The sequence below is a fragment of the Suncus etruscus genome, chromosome 4, assembly GCF_024139225.1.
Source record: "Suncus etruscus isolate mSunEtr1 chromosome 4, mSunEtr1.pri.cur, whole genome shotgun sequence".
Classification (NCBI taxonomy): Eukaryota; Metazoa; Chordata; class Mammalia; order Eulipotyphla; family Soricidae; genus Suncus; species Suncus etruscus.
Genome location: NC_064851.1, coordinates 148135594 through 148153734, shown reverse-complemented (window position 1 = coordinate 148153734; position 18141 = coordinate 148135594). Strand labels below are relative to the sequence as shown.

The 18141-nt window shown below is 34.0% G+C and overlaps 1 protein-coding gene across 1 annotated transcript in view; it reads left to right on the top strand.

The window, feature by feature from the left end:
• Positions 1–18141, top strand: part of LOC126007255 (disintegrin and metalloproteinase domain-containing protein 2-like) — an 81280-nt gene that overhangs the window by 57974 nt on the left and 5165 nt on the right. Inside the window, exon 14 of the mRNA XM_049772712.1 lies at positions 10898–11088. Coding sequence (XP_049628669.1) covers positions 10898–11088 — 191 coding nt within the window. The remainder of the gene's footprint in view (positions 1–10897; positions 11089–18141) is intronic.

The window sequence follows — 18141 nt, the reverse complement described above, 5'->3', positions numbered from 1 at the left end:
AAAAGAAAAATAATTAGGCAGCATCAGATAAACTCAACTGAGCATATTACCCTGATGACCAAATTAATTTCATGTGAGGAAAGATCCAGAAATCACAAGTAAATAATGAAAATTGGGATTCCAGAACTCATGTCATCTACATTGATTGTACAAGTACTTTTCAATAACTTTTTTAAAAATGTCTAACAATAGCTCCCTAATTAACTGATACAAAAGGAAAAAGAAAACTCAACTTAGCTTCATCATAGATATTCAGCCAGAAAACTACTTGAAATTACACACCATTATAGTAAACTGGCAGGCTATGAAGCCAGGGTAAAGAATGCCTGCTATATTTTTATATTAACTTATTTTAATGAACTAGAAGAAATAATTTTTAAATTCCATTTGATGACAAAATAAAAACGTACACATATAATAGAAATAAATGTAACTAAAAGCAAATACACATCACAAATTTTAAACACTCTGATATTAAATAGAACAAAAATTGAAAAATAAGTCATGTTCATGCACTGGAAATTAACTGTTTAAAATTATCATTCTAATATAATATATAAATTAAATGCAATATCAATCAAATTGCAATGGCATTTGTTTCCAGACAAATAGGAAAAATATCAGTAAATTTCTGGAATCACAACTTTTCCCAAATAGCCAAAGCAATCCTGAGGGAAAAGAATGAGAGGAGCTGAAGAGATAGCATGGAGATAGGGCATTTGCAGTGCATGCAGAAGGACAGTGGTTTGAATCTGGCAGCCCATATGGTCCCCTGAGCCCCAGGAGTGATTTCTGAGCGTAGAGCATTTCTGAGCTCTGCCAGGTGTGACCCAAAAAAACAAACAAAAAAATACAAAACAGAAAGGAAGGTATCATGTTAAAATTTATAATTACATAAATCAATATTTGTATTTAAACAGTACTAAAAAGTGCTTAAAAATAATACAGGGTCCGGAGAGATAGCACAGTGGTGTTTGCCTTGCAAGCAGCCGATCCAGGAACAAAGGTGGTTGGTTCGAATCCCGGTGTCCCATATGGTCCCCCGTGCCTGCCAGGAGCTATTTCTGAGCATACAGCTAGGAGTAACCCTTGAGCACCGCTAGGTGTGGCCCAAAAACCAAAACAATAATAATAATAATAATAATAATAATAATAATAATAATAGAAAAGTAATGCTCTTAGTTTGATTATTGGCACAATATATGGAGTTCTTTGAATGATCCTGGAAAACAGTCAAGGGCAAGACCTCCTCCACTCAAAATAAGCTATATTACAAAGCTCCAGCAATGAAGATATTGTACTATTATATTAAAGGTATGAACTCATGACAGTGAAAAAACTGAGTCTCAGATATGGGTATGACTCAAAAACTAAATAAATGATAAATGCATTAATAAATAATGATTTTTAATATATTTTTATTTAAACACCTTGATTACATACATAATTGTTGTTTGGGTTTCAGTCATGTAAAGAACACCACCCGTCAATTCAACAGTGCAACATTTCGATCGCCAGTGTCTAAAGTCTCCCTGCTCCCCACCCAAACCCCACCTGTACTCTAGACAGGCTTTCTATTTCCTTCGTACATTCTCAGTAGGATAGTTCGAAATGTAGTTATTTCTCTAACTAAACTAATCCCTGTTTGTGGTGAACTTCATGAGGTGAGCTGGAACTTCCAGCTCTTTTCTCTTTTGTGTCTGAAAATTATTATTTCAAGAATGTCTTTCATTTTTTCTTAAAACCCATAGATAACTGAGATCATTCTGCATTTCTTTCTCTCTCTTTCTCTGACTTATTTCACTCAGCATAATAGATTCCATGTACATCCATGTATAAGAAAATTTCATGTCCTGAGCTACACCTACCAGCCCTCATCTCTCTTGTCTCTGAGATACTGTTAAAAATGTCTTTTATTTTTCTTAAAGCCCATAGATGAGTGAAACCAAAAGTAATTTCTCCATATTCTTTTTCCCAATGATTGCCTTAGCTATTCTAGGGTGTTTATTGTTCGGGCATGTGGATTTGATCGCATGTATTTTTTAGCTCTGGTAGTTTCTCTTTAATGATGTCTTGACCATTGATTCTTCCTGGAGATTTTCTTCCTGGGTCTCTGGGACTCCAATGATTCTTAAGTTATTTCTGTTGAGCTTATCATAGACTTCTATTTTCATCTGTTCCCATTCTTTGCATAATTTGTCCATTGTTTGATCATTTGCTTTAAGGCTTTTTTCCAATCTCTTCTGCTGTATGAAGTTGTTATTCATCGCATCTTCCAGTGTACTAATTCTATCCTCAGCTGCTGTTAATTTTTGGGAAAACTCATCTATTTTTTCTTCAATTTATCTACTGAGTTTTTCAGACCTGTTATTTGACCTGAAATTTCATTTTGGAGTTTTCTAAGTTATATCTTCATATTCTCTTGATTCTTATTAGTGTTCTCTTCTATACTTTCTTTGAGTTCTGTGAATATCTTCCACATTGCAACTCTAAACTCCTTATCTGAGAGACTAACTAGTTGGTTCACCATGTTCAGGTCATCAGAGTTGCCATCTTCGTTCTCTATGTCTGGCACTGGCCTGCATTGTTTTCCCATTGTCACACTTGTATTGTAGGTTTTTCTACATGTTGTGGTTGTATTCATTGGCTAAATGATGTGCGCTGCCACGTAGGGAAGCAGAGTGGCCGTGCTCCTCTGGCTCCTCCCTTACTGGTCGTGTAAACTCACCTCCAGGGAAGGCTCCAGGGAAGGCTAGCCGTCCACAGATGAGCCACACACAGGATGAAATCAGGCCGAGAATGCAGCACAGCACAGAAGACAGGCAGATAGGGGTGCTGGCATTCGAATTCCAGCAGAGTTCAGCAGCTTCCCCCATAAATAATGATTTTTAAAGTTAGAACAATACCCTACATCTGAAAACTATCCAAAACCTCATCTACACATGAATGGATCAAAGAGCTATGGAATAATTTGTAGCTAAATGTAAAGATACAATAAATGCAATTTGCTGCAATAAAGATGGAATTGAAAAAGTGTTATGCGAATCAAAACATGTTAGAGAGAAAAAAATACCAGATGATCTGTCATAGAGTCAAAATAAGGAAGTAGTTCAATTGAAAAATGACAAGATTTTTGTATTGGAAATTAGAACCAATTACCAAATATTGAGGGTTGGGAGGGAGGAGAAAGAAAAAACTAAAAGAGAAAAAGGATTTAGGATTATGACCAGATTGGTGGTTGTGATATGTAGTAATTTTGTACATTAATGTAATTTTAACTATTAAAATGTTCTAAAATTATAGCAAAGTAAAAAATTATATAGGAACTTAATTTTATTATTTTATTTTAGGTGCTTAATAAGGGATCCTCAAGAATCCCAAGGCCCACACTATTCATTTCTCAAACAACATGGTTGGTAGTTTAATGCAAAGGCCAGAATACACATTGCTGCTTGGGCCTTGTGTTGATAGGAAAACCAGATCTACCACAGTCTTACTAATTACCTTAGGGTATGGAGCCTGGAATCAAGTCCAAGTTAGAAATATGACAGACATGCATCCTAGACACTATCATTAGCTATAAGCAATGGCATTTTTTATAGTTCTACAGTATTTTAATAGATTTCATTACCAGTATATGATATTTCTAAAATTTTCTGCAAATTATTTTGATTCCTTGATTATTTTATAAAATTAACCAGAGAAAAAATCTGGATATAGACTACTCTCTTGAAAATGGAGTTTAATATTCATTATTCTTATGAAACATTTAAATATAGTTTTTTAACCATAACTGATTATCTTTTTTATAACCTTAGTTTATTTTCCTTTACAATTCAAAGGATCTTTTTAAGCTATATTTTCTCTTGACAATATGTGGTATTTTCTTTATTATAACTATTAAACTTTTATAAATGTATTATTATATTTTCTTATGATATGTTCATTTTAAATATCTTTTAATTATTTTTGTAATAGATTCATAGTTTAGATGGTAAATAGATAATGTAATGCCTTGAGGTATTATTTTCCTATTTTTAATTAGTAACCAAAATGCCTCCAAAATTTTTTAGATTTATAATAGAACACATTTTGGTTTTCTAGCTTGGTGTTAATCCTTTGAGTTCCTTCTAAAAATAAAAATTATTAGGCCGATCACCATTGAGCAAATCAAAATGGTACTCAAACTTCTGACCAAAAACAAAAGCCAAGATGGAATCACTAACAAATTCTTTTGAATCTTTAAAGAGGACCTATTGCCAATACTTATAAGGCTCTTCCAGAATATTGAAGAAGCAGAAATATTCTCAAAAAGATTTTATGAAGCTAACATCATCCTGATACCAAAAGCAGAGACACCATATTAAAAGAGAACTACAGAACAATATCATTGATACCCAACAATGGAATGCTATGTAGCTAAAGTAAAAAGGAAGTCATAAAATTTTCCTATACCCAGATGGACATAGAGACTATTATGCTGAATGAAATGGGGCAGAAGAATATATAGAATAATTTCACTCATCTGATGGATATAAGAAAAATATAATATAGTATGGCACCCGGAGACAATAGAACTGAATGTCAGATGGACCAGCTCATGACATTAAGCTTGCCACAAAGAGCTGTGAGTGCATTTAGAGCACTAACCACAACTACCATAAAAATAATAGTGAATATTAGAGTGAATAATATTGGGTTTGGGAGTAAAATGGGGGAACACTGGTGGTGGGAAGATAGTACTGGTGAAGGGTGGTATACATTCTATGACTGAAATCCCAGTGAAAAAAAAATTTGTAAACATGAATATTAAATTAAAAATAAAAAAGTAAAAATAAAAATAAACCCTAAGCTTAACCCTAATTCTAACCCTATCCTAACTTTAACCCTAATCTTCATTAATTAACCCTATAACTTGGCCTACCCTAACCTAAACCTAACAATAACAAACTAACCCTAATCTAATTCCAACTCTAAACCTAACCTATACCCTACCCTAGCCCTAACACTAACCTAAACCTAGAAAAAATTTAAAAAAGAAAGTTATTGAGTGTTTTTATTATAGTCTAAAAATATATTGCCTTAAATTATTTTCTATGTAATTTAAATAGAAACTTGCATATTATTGTTTTTATTTTGCATCTTATATTTAGGAAATGCATGTTTGAAATGTGAATTCACCAATATTCGGTTTGTATTGAATTGATAAAATTTGGCATTTATATTTACTTAAATTTACAGAAATTCCATTATAATCATATCTTAAAACAATGATAAGTTTCATTTTTACTTTGGTTAATTCTAATAATTGTGTGGCAATTGTGGCAATTACAGTATAATTTTACTTTGTTTTCTACTTATAGGTTTTATTTACAATTTCAAATCAGGTTCCTTAATAAAAAGTTTCAATTACTGCTAACTAAAATTATAGTCACCAAATGAATAAAACATGCCATAAAAACACAACTGTGACATTATTTACTGGAATCTAAAGTCATAATGATACTTTTATTGGGATAGGGCGACCCGATGGGATGTCAGGATTCAACCAGTGTCCAAACACCTTACAGCTGTGCTATTGCTCCAGCCCTAAAGTCATAATAATTCTGAACCAATTATCAAACCTTTGTCTGTAGTGTTTTTAATAATTGCATCATTATTTTTAAATTGTCCCTGCTCAATATCTTTTAACAAAAAACAGCTTCACATAACAGTTGCACCTTATGTTTTTACTAAAACAATTGACATAAATCTGTGATTATAATTCAATGAAATTTAATAAAACCAATCATTAATTCTAAGATAAGAAAAAAGTAATAAAAGTAAGTTTTGTATATAAGCCATATATTCATATTAAAAATCAAAGGCTCTATTTCTAGGGATAAAGAAAAGATTAAAGAATACAACAGAAAACCTATGCAAGGCAGAAGTAAAAAATCTGCTAAATAGAAAAAGTCATAATTGCTATTTTGCTATGAATAAAGATATTAAGTACATTTCTAAAAATAGTATATACTGTAAACAAGTTAACATATAGCTTATGTATTTGTGTAGTTTTATTTTTAGTAATATTGCTACCTTTTTTGATATTTTCTTTCCTTTTTTGATATTTGTATATAATACATCTGAACTGTTCATTTCACATCCTCATTCTGTTTTAAATTTTATTTGTTTTTACTATTTTGGGGACGCAGCAGTTAGTGTTCAGGAGTTACTCTGGCATTGTGCTCAGATATCAGTCCTGGCTGGCCCAGTCATCATATGGAATGACAGGATCAAACCCAGGTCATCTGCATGCAAGACAAATGCTATCTGCTGTGCACCCCCTCTCCATTTTCATGATAGTGAATATGATCAACCAAAGTATGTGTTAAACCTGATTATGATAACAAAATGAAAACTGGTAGATTTTTCTAAAATTTGTTTCTGATGGTCCTTATATGATTAACATATTTATGGCCTTCTAAATAAGTAGTTTTAAAATCTATTGCTTAATAAAGTGAGTAACTTAATTATATAAATCATCAAATTATATATTTCATAATTACAGCATTTTTATGTCAGTAACTATTCATAATAATAAAAATTTAAATTAAGAACCACCATCCCAAAACATTTTCTGTATGCAATAAATGACACTCAACAAAAATATATATATTAATAATTTTATTGTGATCAACACGAATTACAAGTCTTTCACATTAAAACTTGAAGTACATAATGGCGTTAAATCAGAGATATTTCCACCACCAGTGTTGTCCCCCTTCCAACCCTGTTCCCAGCACCCGTCTCTTTTGCCTTCTGGTCTGCTAGTATAACTGGTCTCTTCTGTGTACAGCTTGTTGAAGATTGGTTATCGATTCTGTTGTCTTTGACTTTGGGTTTGGTTTTTAAGTCTGATAATTTTTTTCTACTCAATGTTCATATGAATGTTTGATTTCAGTACCATCCATATTTCCCCCCCAATTTATGAGGTGTATAACAAGATAATTCAAGTTATGTGGTTCCGTTTGAGATAAAAGAAGAGATGAGAAAAGAAAAAAAAAACAATATATAAAAAAACCCAACAACATAAAACTGGGAAAAGTCCATCTAGAGGTTATAAATATTGATTTAAAAAGAAGGGGGAAAAGAAGAAAAGAAAGGCAAACACACACACACACACACACACACAAAATCAACAACAACCAAATAGATAAAATACAAAAAAGCAAAAATCATACAAAAGACCAAAACCAGCGACTACAAAAAAGCACCACAGCAGAAAATACAACAACCAAACAATAACCACTAGACCAAAAGAGAGAGAGAGAAAAGAAAAAAGAAAAAAAAAGAGGATGGCTGGTGTGACAAGGTTTTTTTGTTTGTTTTTTGTTTGTTTTGCATAATAATAGTAAATATTGGGAAAAATATAAAGGGAGGTCCCTTGACTTAAAAGATCCAGGGTTTCTCCATCCTTGAAATGTATTGTCATGGAAATAATTACAGGCTCCATACAAGCTCCTATTCGCACCACATGGAGATTTTTTTGGTGCCAGGAAACTTTCTGCTCAGTTGTGGGTAATAGTATCAGTCCTCTAACTAGATATTTTGGTATTTGCACAAGTCATAGGATAAAACCTAGGATAGAGTCTTTCTTTAGGATTCTAGCAGTTCTGTTCTATCACTGTTGTTGTAATCTGTCTTCTGTAATGGGTGGTCTTAGTGTTTGAACAGATCCTAGGAGGAGCCTAGGATAGAGTCCTTCATTGTGTTTCCAGAAGATCTGCTCTGTCGCAGATGTCAAAGTCAGACCTCTGGAATTAGAGATCTTGGTTATTGTACAAATGCTAGACCAAAGCCTAGGCTATGGTCTTTCTTATTGGTCCCAGGATAAGTTCTGCCCAGTCATGGTTGTCAAGGTCAGTCATCTGTAGTTAGCAATCTTGGGTTTTGCACAGATCAAAGGATGACATGTCTTCTGATCTCATCTTACTCTTAGGTGATTAAATAGGAAAATTTTTTCTTAGATCAGGTTGATGCCATTTCCTTGTATTCTGGATGTCATATCAATCCGGATTAGACAGTTGCTCTCTGATCACTTAGTCTAAATCAGGTCCACATGACACATGTTCAGGATGAGAGGTGACCCTGTATTATAAATTGCATGGGCAATTATCCCTAGTAAATAATAACTTGCTTCTATACATAAGATTTCCCCTGTTTTTAGTATGCCTTTGCAAAAAGGAATGGTACCATGTTGTATTGCTGGTTCATTTGGGGGTCAGAATGTCAGGCTACACGTAAGTCTCTGTGCCCTGGTTTTGAACTGAGCTTTTTATCCCAGTCAAAACTTTTTCTTTTAGGTTTTCATACTAAGAAGGACCAAAACACACGAAGTTAACGAGAAAAAGAATAATATATATTATATATAATAGAAAAAATAAATAAAAATAAATTTAAAACTTGGAGAAAAATACAGTGAAGTAAGAGAATACCTTACATTTGGGGATAAGTAGACTCAGAGGTATTATTATAGAGGTATTAAACATACAAAGGAAATATCGGCTTCCCATTGTCTTTTGAGATATTCTGGTGGGGGTGTGAAATTCAGGGCACATTTTCATCACACACCCTGATCCTGTTGAGTTTGATAAATGATTTGCAGTATCACACACCCTGGTCCTTTAGAGTTTGATAAATGATTTGCAGCAGAAAGGGATCAGGGAGGTGAAAACAAGGCACAGAGCATGAGTAGGCAGGAATGTTGGTTGTAGTTTCTTGCTGGGGCACAAGATGTGGGGCTGAGAGGATGTCCTTTTGCTTTGGGAGCTGGGTGAAGGCTTATTGGGGAAGGAGGTCGGTCTTTGTATCTAATGAATTAAGAACTGAGGGTGAAGAGAGATAAATAAGGAGGGATATCGGATCATGACAAGGGGGTTAAAGGATAGAAGGATTTCTGAAAAGGGGGGAGGAGTGATAGTATATAGGAGGGGCTATAAAAACTTTAGGCATGGATTATTTACAGTATAGGTTGGGCACTGAAAGGGGAGTCCACAGTTTATAAACTCATGCTCACTCAGACATTAGTGGTCTATTAAGTAATTATTTTTATTTTAAATTCTGGGCTGGAGAGAGAGTACAGAGGATAAAGACTTTCGCCTTACATACATCCAAACAAACTTCAATACCTATCCCACATTGTCCCCAAGCCACTCAAGGAGTGATTCCTAAGCACAAAACCATGAGCACCCCTGCAAACTACCAGATGTGATCCAAAAGACAAAAGAAAATATCTGGAAACTTCTCAAAAATGTAAGAGTAATGCTTCTATGTTATTCTGTAATTCATCCCACTTCTGGGCATAATACCAAGAACCTAAAACTTTAACCCAAAGGACATGAGTTCATCAAAGCATCATTTACATCAAATAAGGTCTGAGAACAAAACAAGTTCCCAACAGATAAATCCATTGGAATTATGTACACATATGCAGTACAAATGTGTATATACATATGCTACAATTTTCTTATATAAACTAAATGAGAAAAGATGAACTATGACTCTTCATATAAATTTTAATGGAATAATTAAAAATCATGCTAAGTAAAGTGAATTAGAATACACATGTCATGCAAGAAAAAAAAAGCAAGGAATTTGTTGTGGTTACAAAATGTAATTTTGTGAAGTCACAAGAAAAATGTAGTCCTGCAACTAAACTGTATTAAGCAAAATAAGCCAGAGGCAGAAGTACAAATATAAAATTATCTTCCTTAACTGTGTTATACAGAGAAAAAATTAGTATGGACAATATAAATTAAGAATAAACTGTTGTTGGACAGTACAGTGTTATTGTCTTGCACATGGCTGACCCAATATAGTCTACTGAGGCTGCCTGGAGAGATTCCTCATCACAAAGACAATTAAACCCTGAGTACTTCCTGGTGGGGCTCAAAGAAGAAACATAACAAAATAAACCTTGGATTCAAACCTGAAAGTCCAGACTTGGGGGAAGAAAAGGATGAGAATAAATAACTTGATTAGAAGTAACATGGGATGATAAGGGAAGGATCAAGCACATAGGTGGGACTAAGGAAGAGAGTGGTAAGCAACTTAAACAGTAAGTGCCAATCAAAATATACTGGTGGTGAATGGGAGGAAAGTTGACTAGAATTAACAGGATAGGGTGTCAAGTTTCATAGGCACTTTGATATTAAAATTATACTACCTAAATTATGATAAAAACCTTTTTTTGGAGAGCCACACCTGGTAGCACTAAGGGATTACTCTTAGCTGTGTACTCAGAAATCACTGCTAGCAGGCTTGGGAAACCTTATATGATGCTGTGGATCAAGCCCATATTGGCTGCGTGCAAGGCAAATGCCCTGCACATAGTGCTATTGCTCTGGCCTCTGATAAATGTTTTAAAAAATGATATATTTTAGTTGTATGATTAGAAAAGTTACCTCAGCACTAACACTGTATAAATAATACTTTTATTCTAGAATTTAAGTGAAATTTTGAGTAAGAAAAATACTATTTATGTATACTATGTTGGGTGTTTACAAAATTTTATACCATACCATATTAACTAAAAATAAACATGAGGAAAGAAAATCCATTATTATTGCTTACTATATGATTATTAAACATTTAGTAGTTCATTAAAGGAAAACAAATTTGCTACATGCTACAAGAGAATACAGCTGAGTAAGTACTTTGAATGAAGCCAATTACTATTCATTCCTACAATTTATCTCTCATTGTCTACAATATATTATTGCATAGTTGAGTTCCTATACACAGAAAATGAAAATATTACACTAAAATGGAGTAAGTTGTCTGCTATGTAATGTTATAAAGTCTAGCCAAGTTATGGATTCAGCATATTAAAATCTGAAGTTTCATGTCATTTTAGTCATTCTAGTGGTGTGAAGACCTTTAGTAACTGCAGCTTGGAAGATTTTGCACATTTTATTTCAATGCCAGAGTCAAATTGTCTTCAAAATAAGCCACGTTTAGGTCCAGCATATCAGGAAAGTGCTAAGATGTGTGGCAATGGCATAAAGGAAGAGGGTGAAGAGTGTGACTGTGGGTCCGAGGAGGTTGGTACTAATTTAAAAAAATATACCCAGATTATATCATTATTAGTTTTACACTATACTCTTGTCATTTTTCTTACTTTATCAAACTCAAGGTATGATTATCACAATAGGCTGTGTAGAGGATATTTTAAATTAATATCTTTATTTCAGCATCATGTTTACAAACATGTTTATAGTTGTGTTTCAGTTATGAAAAAGGACTCACCCCTTCGCCAAATAACATTTCCACCATCAATGACTCCATTTGTTTCAAGAGCATTAATCCTATAGATAAGTTATCTAGGCTATACTTCCCATCAAGTATATTCTCTCATTATTTTAACCTATGTAATCTTTTTTTTTTCAATCAAGCAAAGAGCAATTTATTGAGAGCCACAAACTAGCATGCTGAGATAAACCAAGCACAGTTAGTGATCGTGGCCCAACTTCCATTCTTACTATTATACCCACTTTAGAGAATTTTCAAAAGGGCGAGGTGACCTTAGAAGGAACTGGCTACACAATTACATCATTGCTTATGGGGCACTAGGTGATAGATTGGTCAGGGGAAAACTATACCTAACAAGACTTTATAGTGTTTGCAAGCAGGATGCAACAGGATGTTGGCCTGGAGTAGGGGATGCAATGCTGTAAGCAGGAGATAAATAGTTTGGTTTTCTGGGGTTGGGAATGCAGTGCTGAAATCAGGATGTAAACAAGATGTTAGCCTGGGGATTTGTTTGACTAGCTGGGGTAGTATTAACCTATGTATTCTTAACCTATGAGCTTTCCGTTTTATTTTTAAAATATTTTTATTGAAACCCTTGTTATTTGCAAAGACTTTCATAGTTGGATTTCAGACATAAATGATCAGGGCCAATCCCACTACCAGTGTCCATATCCCTCAACCAGTGTTCCCCATGTGCATTCCAAACCACCTCTTTGTACCCATCCTGCAAGTATAACAGCCCATTTTAAGTTTAGGTTGATAAGTTTGGGTTTCAATTCCATTGTTATTGTTGTTGGCTTCGATATTTAAGACTACCAATGATGGGGCTGGAGGGCATTTTCTTTTCATGTAGCTGAACCAGAAAGGACCTGGGTTCTATCCCCGGCATCCGATATGGTTTCATTGGGATGGGAGCAATTTCCAAGCACATAGCCAGGAGTAACCCCTTTTTATCACCGAGTATGGCTCAAAAACAAACAAACAAAAAAGACTACCAATGCTCCTGAGACCCTCATCCTTTCATATTTGTATTTTTTCTCTTACACTCATTTCTTTCCTTCTCCATGCTATACTCTGGGACCAAAGATGTTCAAGGCAACTCCCACGTAACCCATTGCATTTCTTCATGCAGATATTCTAAAGAGCATATATAAATGATATCATTCTATATTTATCCTTTTTCAAATGGTTTACTTCATTTAACATAGTAAATTCCAGTTCAATCAATGTTTCTGCAAATTGCAATATTGCATCATTCCTTAAAACTATGTAGTATTCTATTGTATATACAGGCTGCATCTTCATGATTCACTCTTTTCTTGTTAAACATCTAGGTTGATTCAAGCCTTAATTATTATACTGAGTGCAACAATGAATAATGGTGTCTTTATATCCTTTTGAAATAATGTTCTTTTCACCTGGGGATTCCTTAAAGAGGAATTCCTGGGTCATATAGCAGCATAATTTGAATTAACTGAGAACCCTCCATACTGTTTTCCTTAAGGAGTTACACCAGGCAACATTTCTACCAGCAGTGGTTGTGAATTTCTTTCTTACCATAGTCTCATCAACAGAGATTTTCCCCAGTATATTTGATATTTTTATATGTGTCATTCTCACTGTTATAAGATGTTATCTCATTATTGTCTTGATTTGGATTTCCCTAATAATAAGTGAAAATGAACATTTTTTTCATGTGTCTGTTGGCTATCTGTTGGTCTTCCTCAGAGAAGTGTCTATTTCCTCTCCCCATTTTTGATGGAGTTTTTAGGATTTGGAGTTAATTTGTTTGAGTACTTTGTAAATTCTATATAGCTAAACTTAATGGAGTGCAAAAATATTTGCCTATTCATTTATCTATCTTCTAATTTTAGCCCAAGTTTCTTTTGCCATATAGAAACTTTTCAGTTTGATGCAGTCCCATTTATTTATATTTGATACTATAGTCTTTATCATGACATCCCATCATCAAAGACTTCTTTGATGTGTAAATATTGACTTTTTCTCCCGTTTTCCTCAATGAATTTTATAGATTTGGTTCTGATTTTAAGGTCTTTAATCCACTTTGAATTGACTTTTGTGTAAGGTGAGTGATATGGATCAATCTTTAGTTTCTTAGAAGGTGGATATACAATTGTTTCAACACCATTTGTTGAGAGACTGTCTTTACTTCATTTCGCTCTTGGATTCTTTAACAAGGATTAATTAAGTATATTTGGAGGGTTATCACTAGATATTCTATTCTGTCTGATCTGAAAGTCTGTCCTTATTCCAAAACTATGCTATTTTAATCACTATAGCTTTGTAGTAGACTTTCAAGTTATGTATGAGCTATCTCCCAGTTTCTTGTTTTTCAACATAGATTTGACTATCCTAGGTGTTTTTTTTGTTCCACACAAACTTTAAATTGATTGTTGTAAGTCCTTGAAAAGCATTGTCTGAATTTGAATAGGGATAGTAGTTTGGGTAAGATGGGAATTTAATGATACTGATTCTTCCAATCTATTTCCTTAGGTCATCTTCAGTTTCTTAATTGTTTGAAGTTTTAGTGGTATAGGTCTCTAACCCTTCTCATTAGGTTGAGTCATAGGTACTTGAAAATTTTGGAGACTACTTTAAATGAGATAGATTACTTGATCTCTTTTTCCTCAGAGTCATTATTTGTATAAATGAATATGTATTTGTGTAATGACTTTGTTGTATTGGTTATTATCTAAAATGTTTTTAGGATCTTTGAAGTACATCATCATGTCACCTGCAAATAGAGATAATTTTACTTCCTCTTTTTTTAAAATGGATTCCTTTATTTTCTTTCCCTTGCCTGACTGCTATTGCTAGAATTTATAATACTAGGTTCAATAAGAGTGTAGACAACAGACATCATTGCCAAGGGCCTGACTTTGTGAAAATGCTTTCAATTTTTCTCCATTAAGAATAATTATGGCAATGGGCTTTTTATAGATAGCTGTTACTATCTTGGAGAAATTTGTCTCCATTAAGAATAACATGGGAACAACTTGACCTAAGAGCAGGTTACCCTACCTTACCAGCTAACAATAAGACAAAATCAGAAGACTTGTCACCCTTTGGTGGATCCAAAAGCCAAGATCGCGATTTACAGATGACTGGTGGCTAGAACCATGACCAGACAGTATACACCGTGGGACCAATAAAAAAAACCCTAGTCTAGGGTTTGAGCTACGACCTGCACAACAACCATGAACCCCTCTTCCAAATGTCTAGCAGAGACAATTGTAATGGAATCTGGCTTCTGGAACCACAAAGAAAGATGCTATCCTAAGTGCCATCCTAAGTACAGTGCAAAGACTAAGACCACCAACCACAGAAGATGGATTAAAAGGACACTGAGGGAACAGAAATACTGAACCACAAAGACTGACGTCATCATAAGTCCCAACCCTGAATCTGTGCAGACACTGAGATCTCTAGACACAGAGGTCTGATTGTACCACCCAGAACAAAACAGAAGTCTCCCAAACACGACAAAAGACCACCGGCAGAGTAAATGATCCTGAACAGAGTCTATAGTTGATCCCATGACAATATACTCCAAGGACGGAGAAACCCATAACTCTTAGGCCAAGTGAATTCCTTTTCAAATGACCCCAATATTTACTGTGCCAGGGCAGGAGGGAAAAAAAAAGCACAAAACATTGTTTACTTTTTATATATTATTTTTTACCTTCATTTATTATTATTATTATTATTATTATTATTATTATTATTATTTTTACTTACCTACCTATTTTTGGTCGATTTCTCTGTTTGGGTGTGGTTATTAAAGCTGTTGTCCCCAGATATACCTATTTTTTTCTCTTTCTTTCTATTCTTTCTTTATGGGCTATGTCATGTTTCTTATCTCAAGACCATGGCGGGTTATTTATTTATTTTTTTTATTTTATTATTTTTTATTTTTTTGTGCGTGTGTGGTGCTTACCATTATTGTTGGAGTCCTCGCTGGATATTGGACACTTTTTTCTTTTTTTTTTTTGTTTTTTTGTTTGTTTGTTTTTTGTACTGAGGGAATGTTTCGGGTTTTTTTCTCCTTCACCCCTCAAATCGATGATAAGAGCCTCTAGAAAGACTCTGCCCACTTTCGGAGTATTAGACTTTTACCCCAGTTTACTACTTTTCTCTTCTTCAAACCAAACCACGCAAATTGTACTACCTAGGCCTGCCTCCCAGTCAGAGGGGGAAATTAGGGAGGCACCTAGACCAATCAGACAAGACTACTATGTAGTAGGATAGGTACATAGGGGACCACATATTCTAACAGCCCTGGGAGTGAGGGAAGAGGATACTGGAGATAGGACAAAAACGGAGGTGTAGGGAGGACAATTTGGTGATGGGAATCCCCCCTGATGTTATGTAAATATTTAACTAAAATATTATTGTCAACAACATGTAAACCACTATGATCAAAATAAAAATTATATTAAAAAAGGAATAAGAGCGAGTTAAAAGGAAATAAAATTGAAACAGTCTCAGAAAAAAAAAAGAATAACATTGGCTATGTTCTTCTTATAGTTAGTTGTTACTATCTTGTTACTATCTGAGGGTTTTAATAATGAAGGTGTGCTGGAGTTTGTCAAATGCTTTATCCACATCTATTGAAGTAATTATGTAGGATTTTAATCCTTTTACTGATGTGGTATATGAAGTTGATTTCTTTGAATATATTGAACCACCCTTGTATCCCTAGTGAAACCTACTTGGTGTTAATATATAATCTTTTTGATAAGTTCTTGGATACAATTTGCCAACATTAATTATATATTCAGCAGTGATATTGGTCTGTAGTTTTCTTTCTTGGTAGTATTTCTGTCAGCTTTGGAAATGAGTATGATGTCAACTTTATAGAAGGTATTAGGGAGGGTTGTGTCTCTTTGATCTTTTGGAAGAGTTTAAGGATCTTTTTTGAATGTATAATAAAACTCAAAGTAAAACTCTCAGGTCCTAGACCTTTATTCTTGGGTAGTTTCTTATTTACTGTTTCAATTTCTTTACTTGTGATTAGCAGACTTGGGCTTCATACATTCTCCTGTTTATGTTTTCTAATTCCTTGTCCTTTCTTCCCAGTTTTGGGTAATTATTTTTTTCCAGAAATCTGTTTATATTTTAGGTCTCCAACTTAATGAAGTACAATTCTTCCTAGTAAGCTCGCATGATGCCTTGGATTTCTTGAGGTTATATTTAAAGTGTCTCCCTTTTCATTTCTGATAGATTTATTTGAACAATTTCCTTTTTATCCTGTGATAAATTTCCTTTTTATCCTTGCCATTAGTTTGACTATCTTGTTTAATTCTTTTATGTGTTGAATAGATAAATTTTTAATTAATATCTTTATTTAAGCACCATGATTACCAATATGCTTGTAATGTTTGTAGTTGAGTTTCAGTCAACAAAAACACCCCTCTACATCAGAGCAACATTCCCACCATCAGATATTCCACCATCTCCATTCTCCCTCCACTCCCTGCCTATATTTGAGAAAGGCTTTCTACTTCTCTCACACATTGACATTGTCATGATAGTTGTTAGTGTAGTTATTCCTCTAACTACACTACCACTCTTTCTGATAAGCTTCATATCATGGACCAGCTCTTTCAGCCCTGACTTCTATTGTCTCTGGGTATTATTTAAAAAATATTATATTAATTGTCTTTTTTTCCTTAAATCCCACAAATGAGTAAGACTGTTCTATGTCTTTCTCTCTTCTGCCTATTTCACTCAACATAATAGTTTCCATGCCCATCATGTATAGGAAAATTTCAAGACTTCATTTCTCCTGATGGATGCATAGTATTCCATTGTGTTTATATACCACGGTTTGTTTAGTCATTTATTTATCAGGCATCTCGCTTATTTTAAGATTCTAGTTATTGTAAATAGTATTGCGATGAATATGTGTGCAGAAGGCACATTTTTGTTGTGTTTTTGTGTTCCTAGGGTATATACCTAGAAGTGGTATAGCTGGATCATAGAGGAGCCCAAGGTACAGTTTTTTGAGGAATCTCCGTATTGTTTTCCATAAAGAATGGACTGGATGGATTTTCTACCAGTCATGAATGAGTGTTCCTGCATCTCCCTGATGATTAGCGATGTGAAGCATTTATTGATGTGCCTTTTGACCATTTGTATTTCTTCTTTGAAGGAAGTCTCTGTTCAATTTTCCCCCAATTTTTGATGGGGTTAGATTTTTTTCTTGTTAAATTCTATCAGTATCTTGTATATCTTTGATATTAGCCCCTTATCTGATGGGTATTGGGTGAATAGTTTCTCCCATTCTGTGGGTGGCCTTTGTATCATCATCACAATTTCCTTTAAAGTGCAGAAGATTTTCAGCTTAATAAGGTCCCATAGTTTATCTCTGCTTCCACTTATTTGGAGAGTGATTTGTCCTCCTTGAGATGCCTTTAGTCTCAATACCATGTAGTGACTTAGCTACATATTGCTCTATATACCTTATGGTTTCAGATCTGATAACATAGTTTTTAATTCATTTGAATTTGACCTTTATGTATGGTGTTAGATGGTCATATAGTCTGCTTATTTACATGTGGCTGACAATTTGTCCAACAACACGTGTTGAATAGAATTACCTTTCTCCATTTTGAATTTTTCCCTTTTATCAAAGATTAATTGATTGTATGTCTAGGATCATTCTCTGAATACTCAAGTTTATTCTGTTAATCTGAGGGTCTCACTTTATTCCAATACCATGCTGTTTTAATGGCTATTGCTATGTAATACAATTTATAGTTTGAGAAAGTGATACCTCCCATAAACTTTGACCTAAGGGCTGCTCCAGCTATTCCATGGGTGACT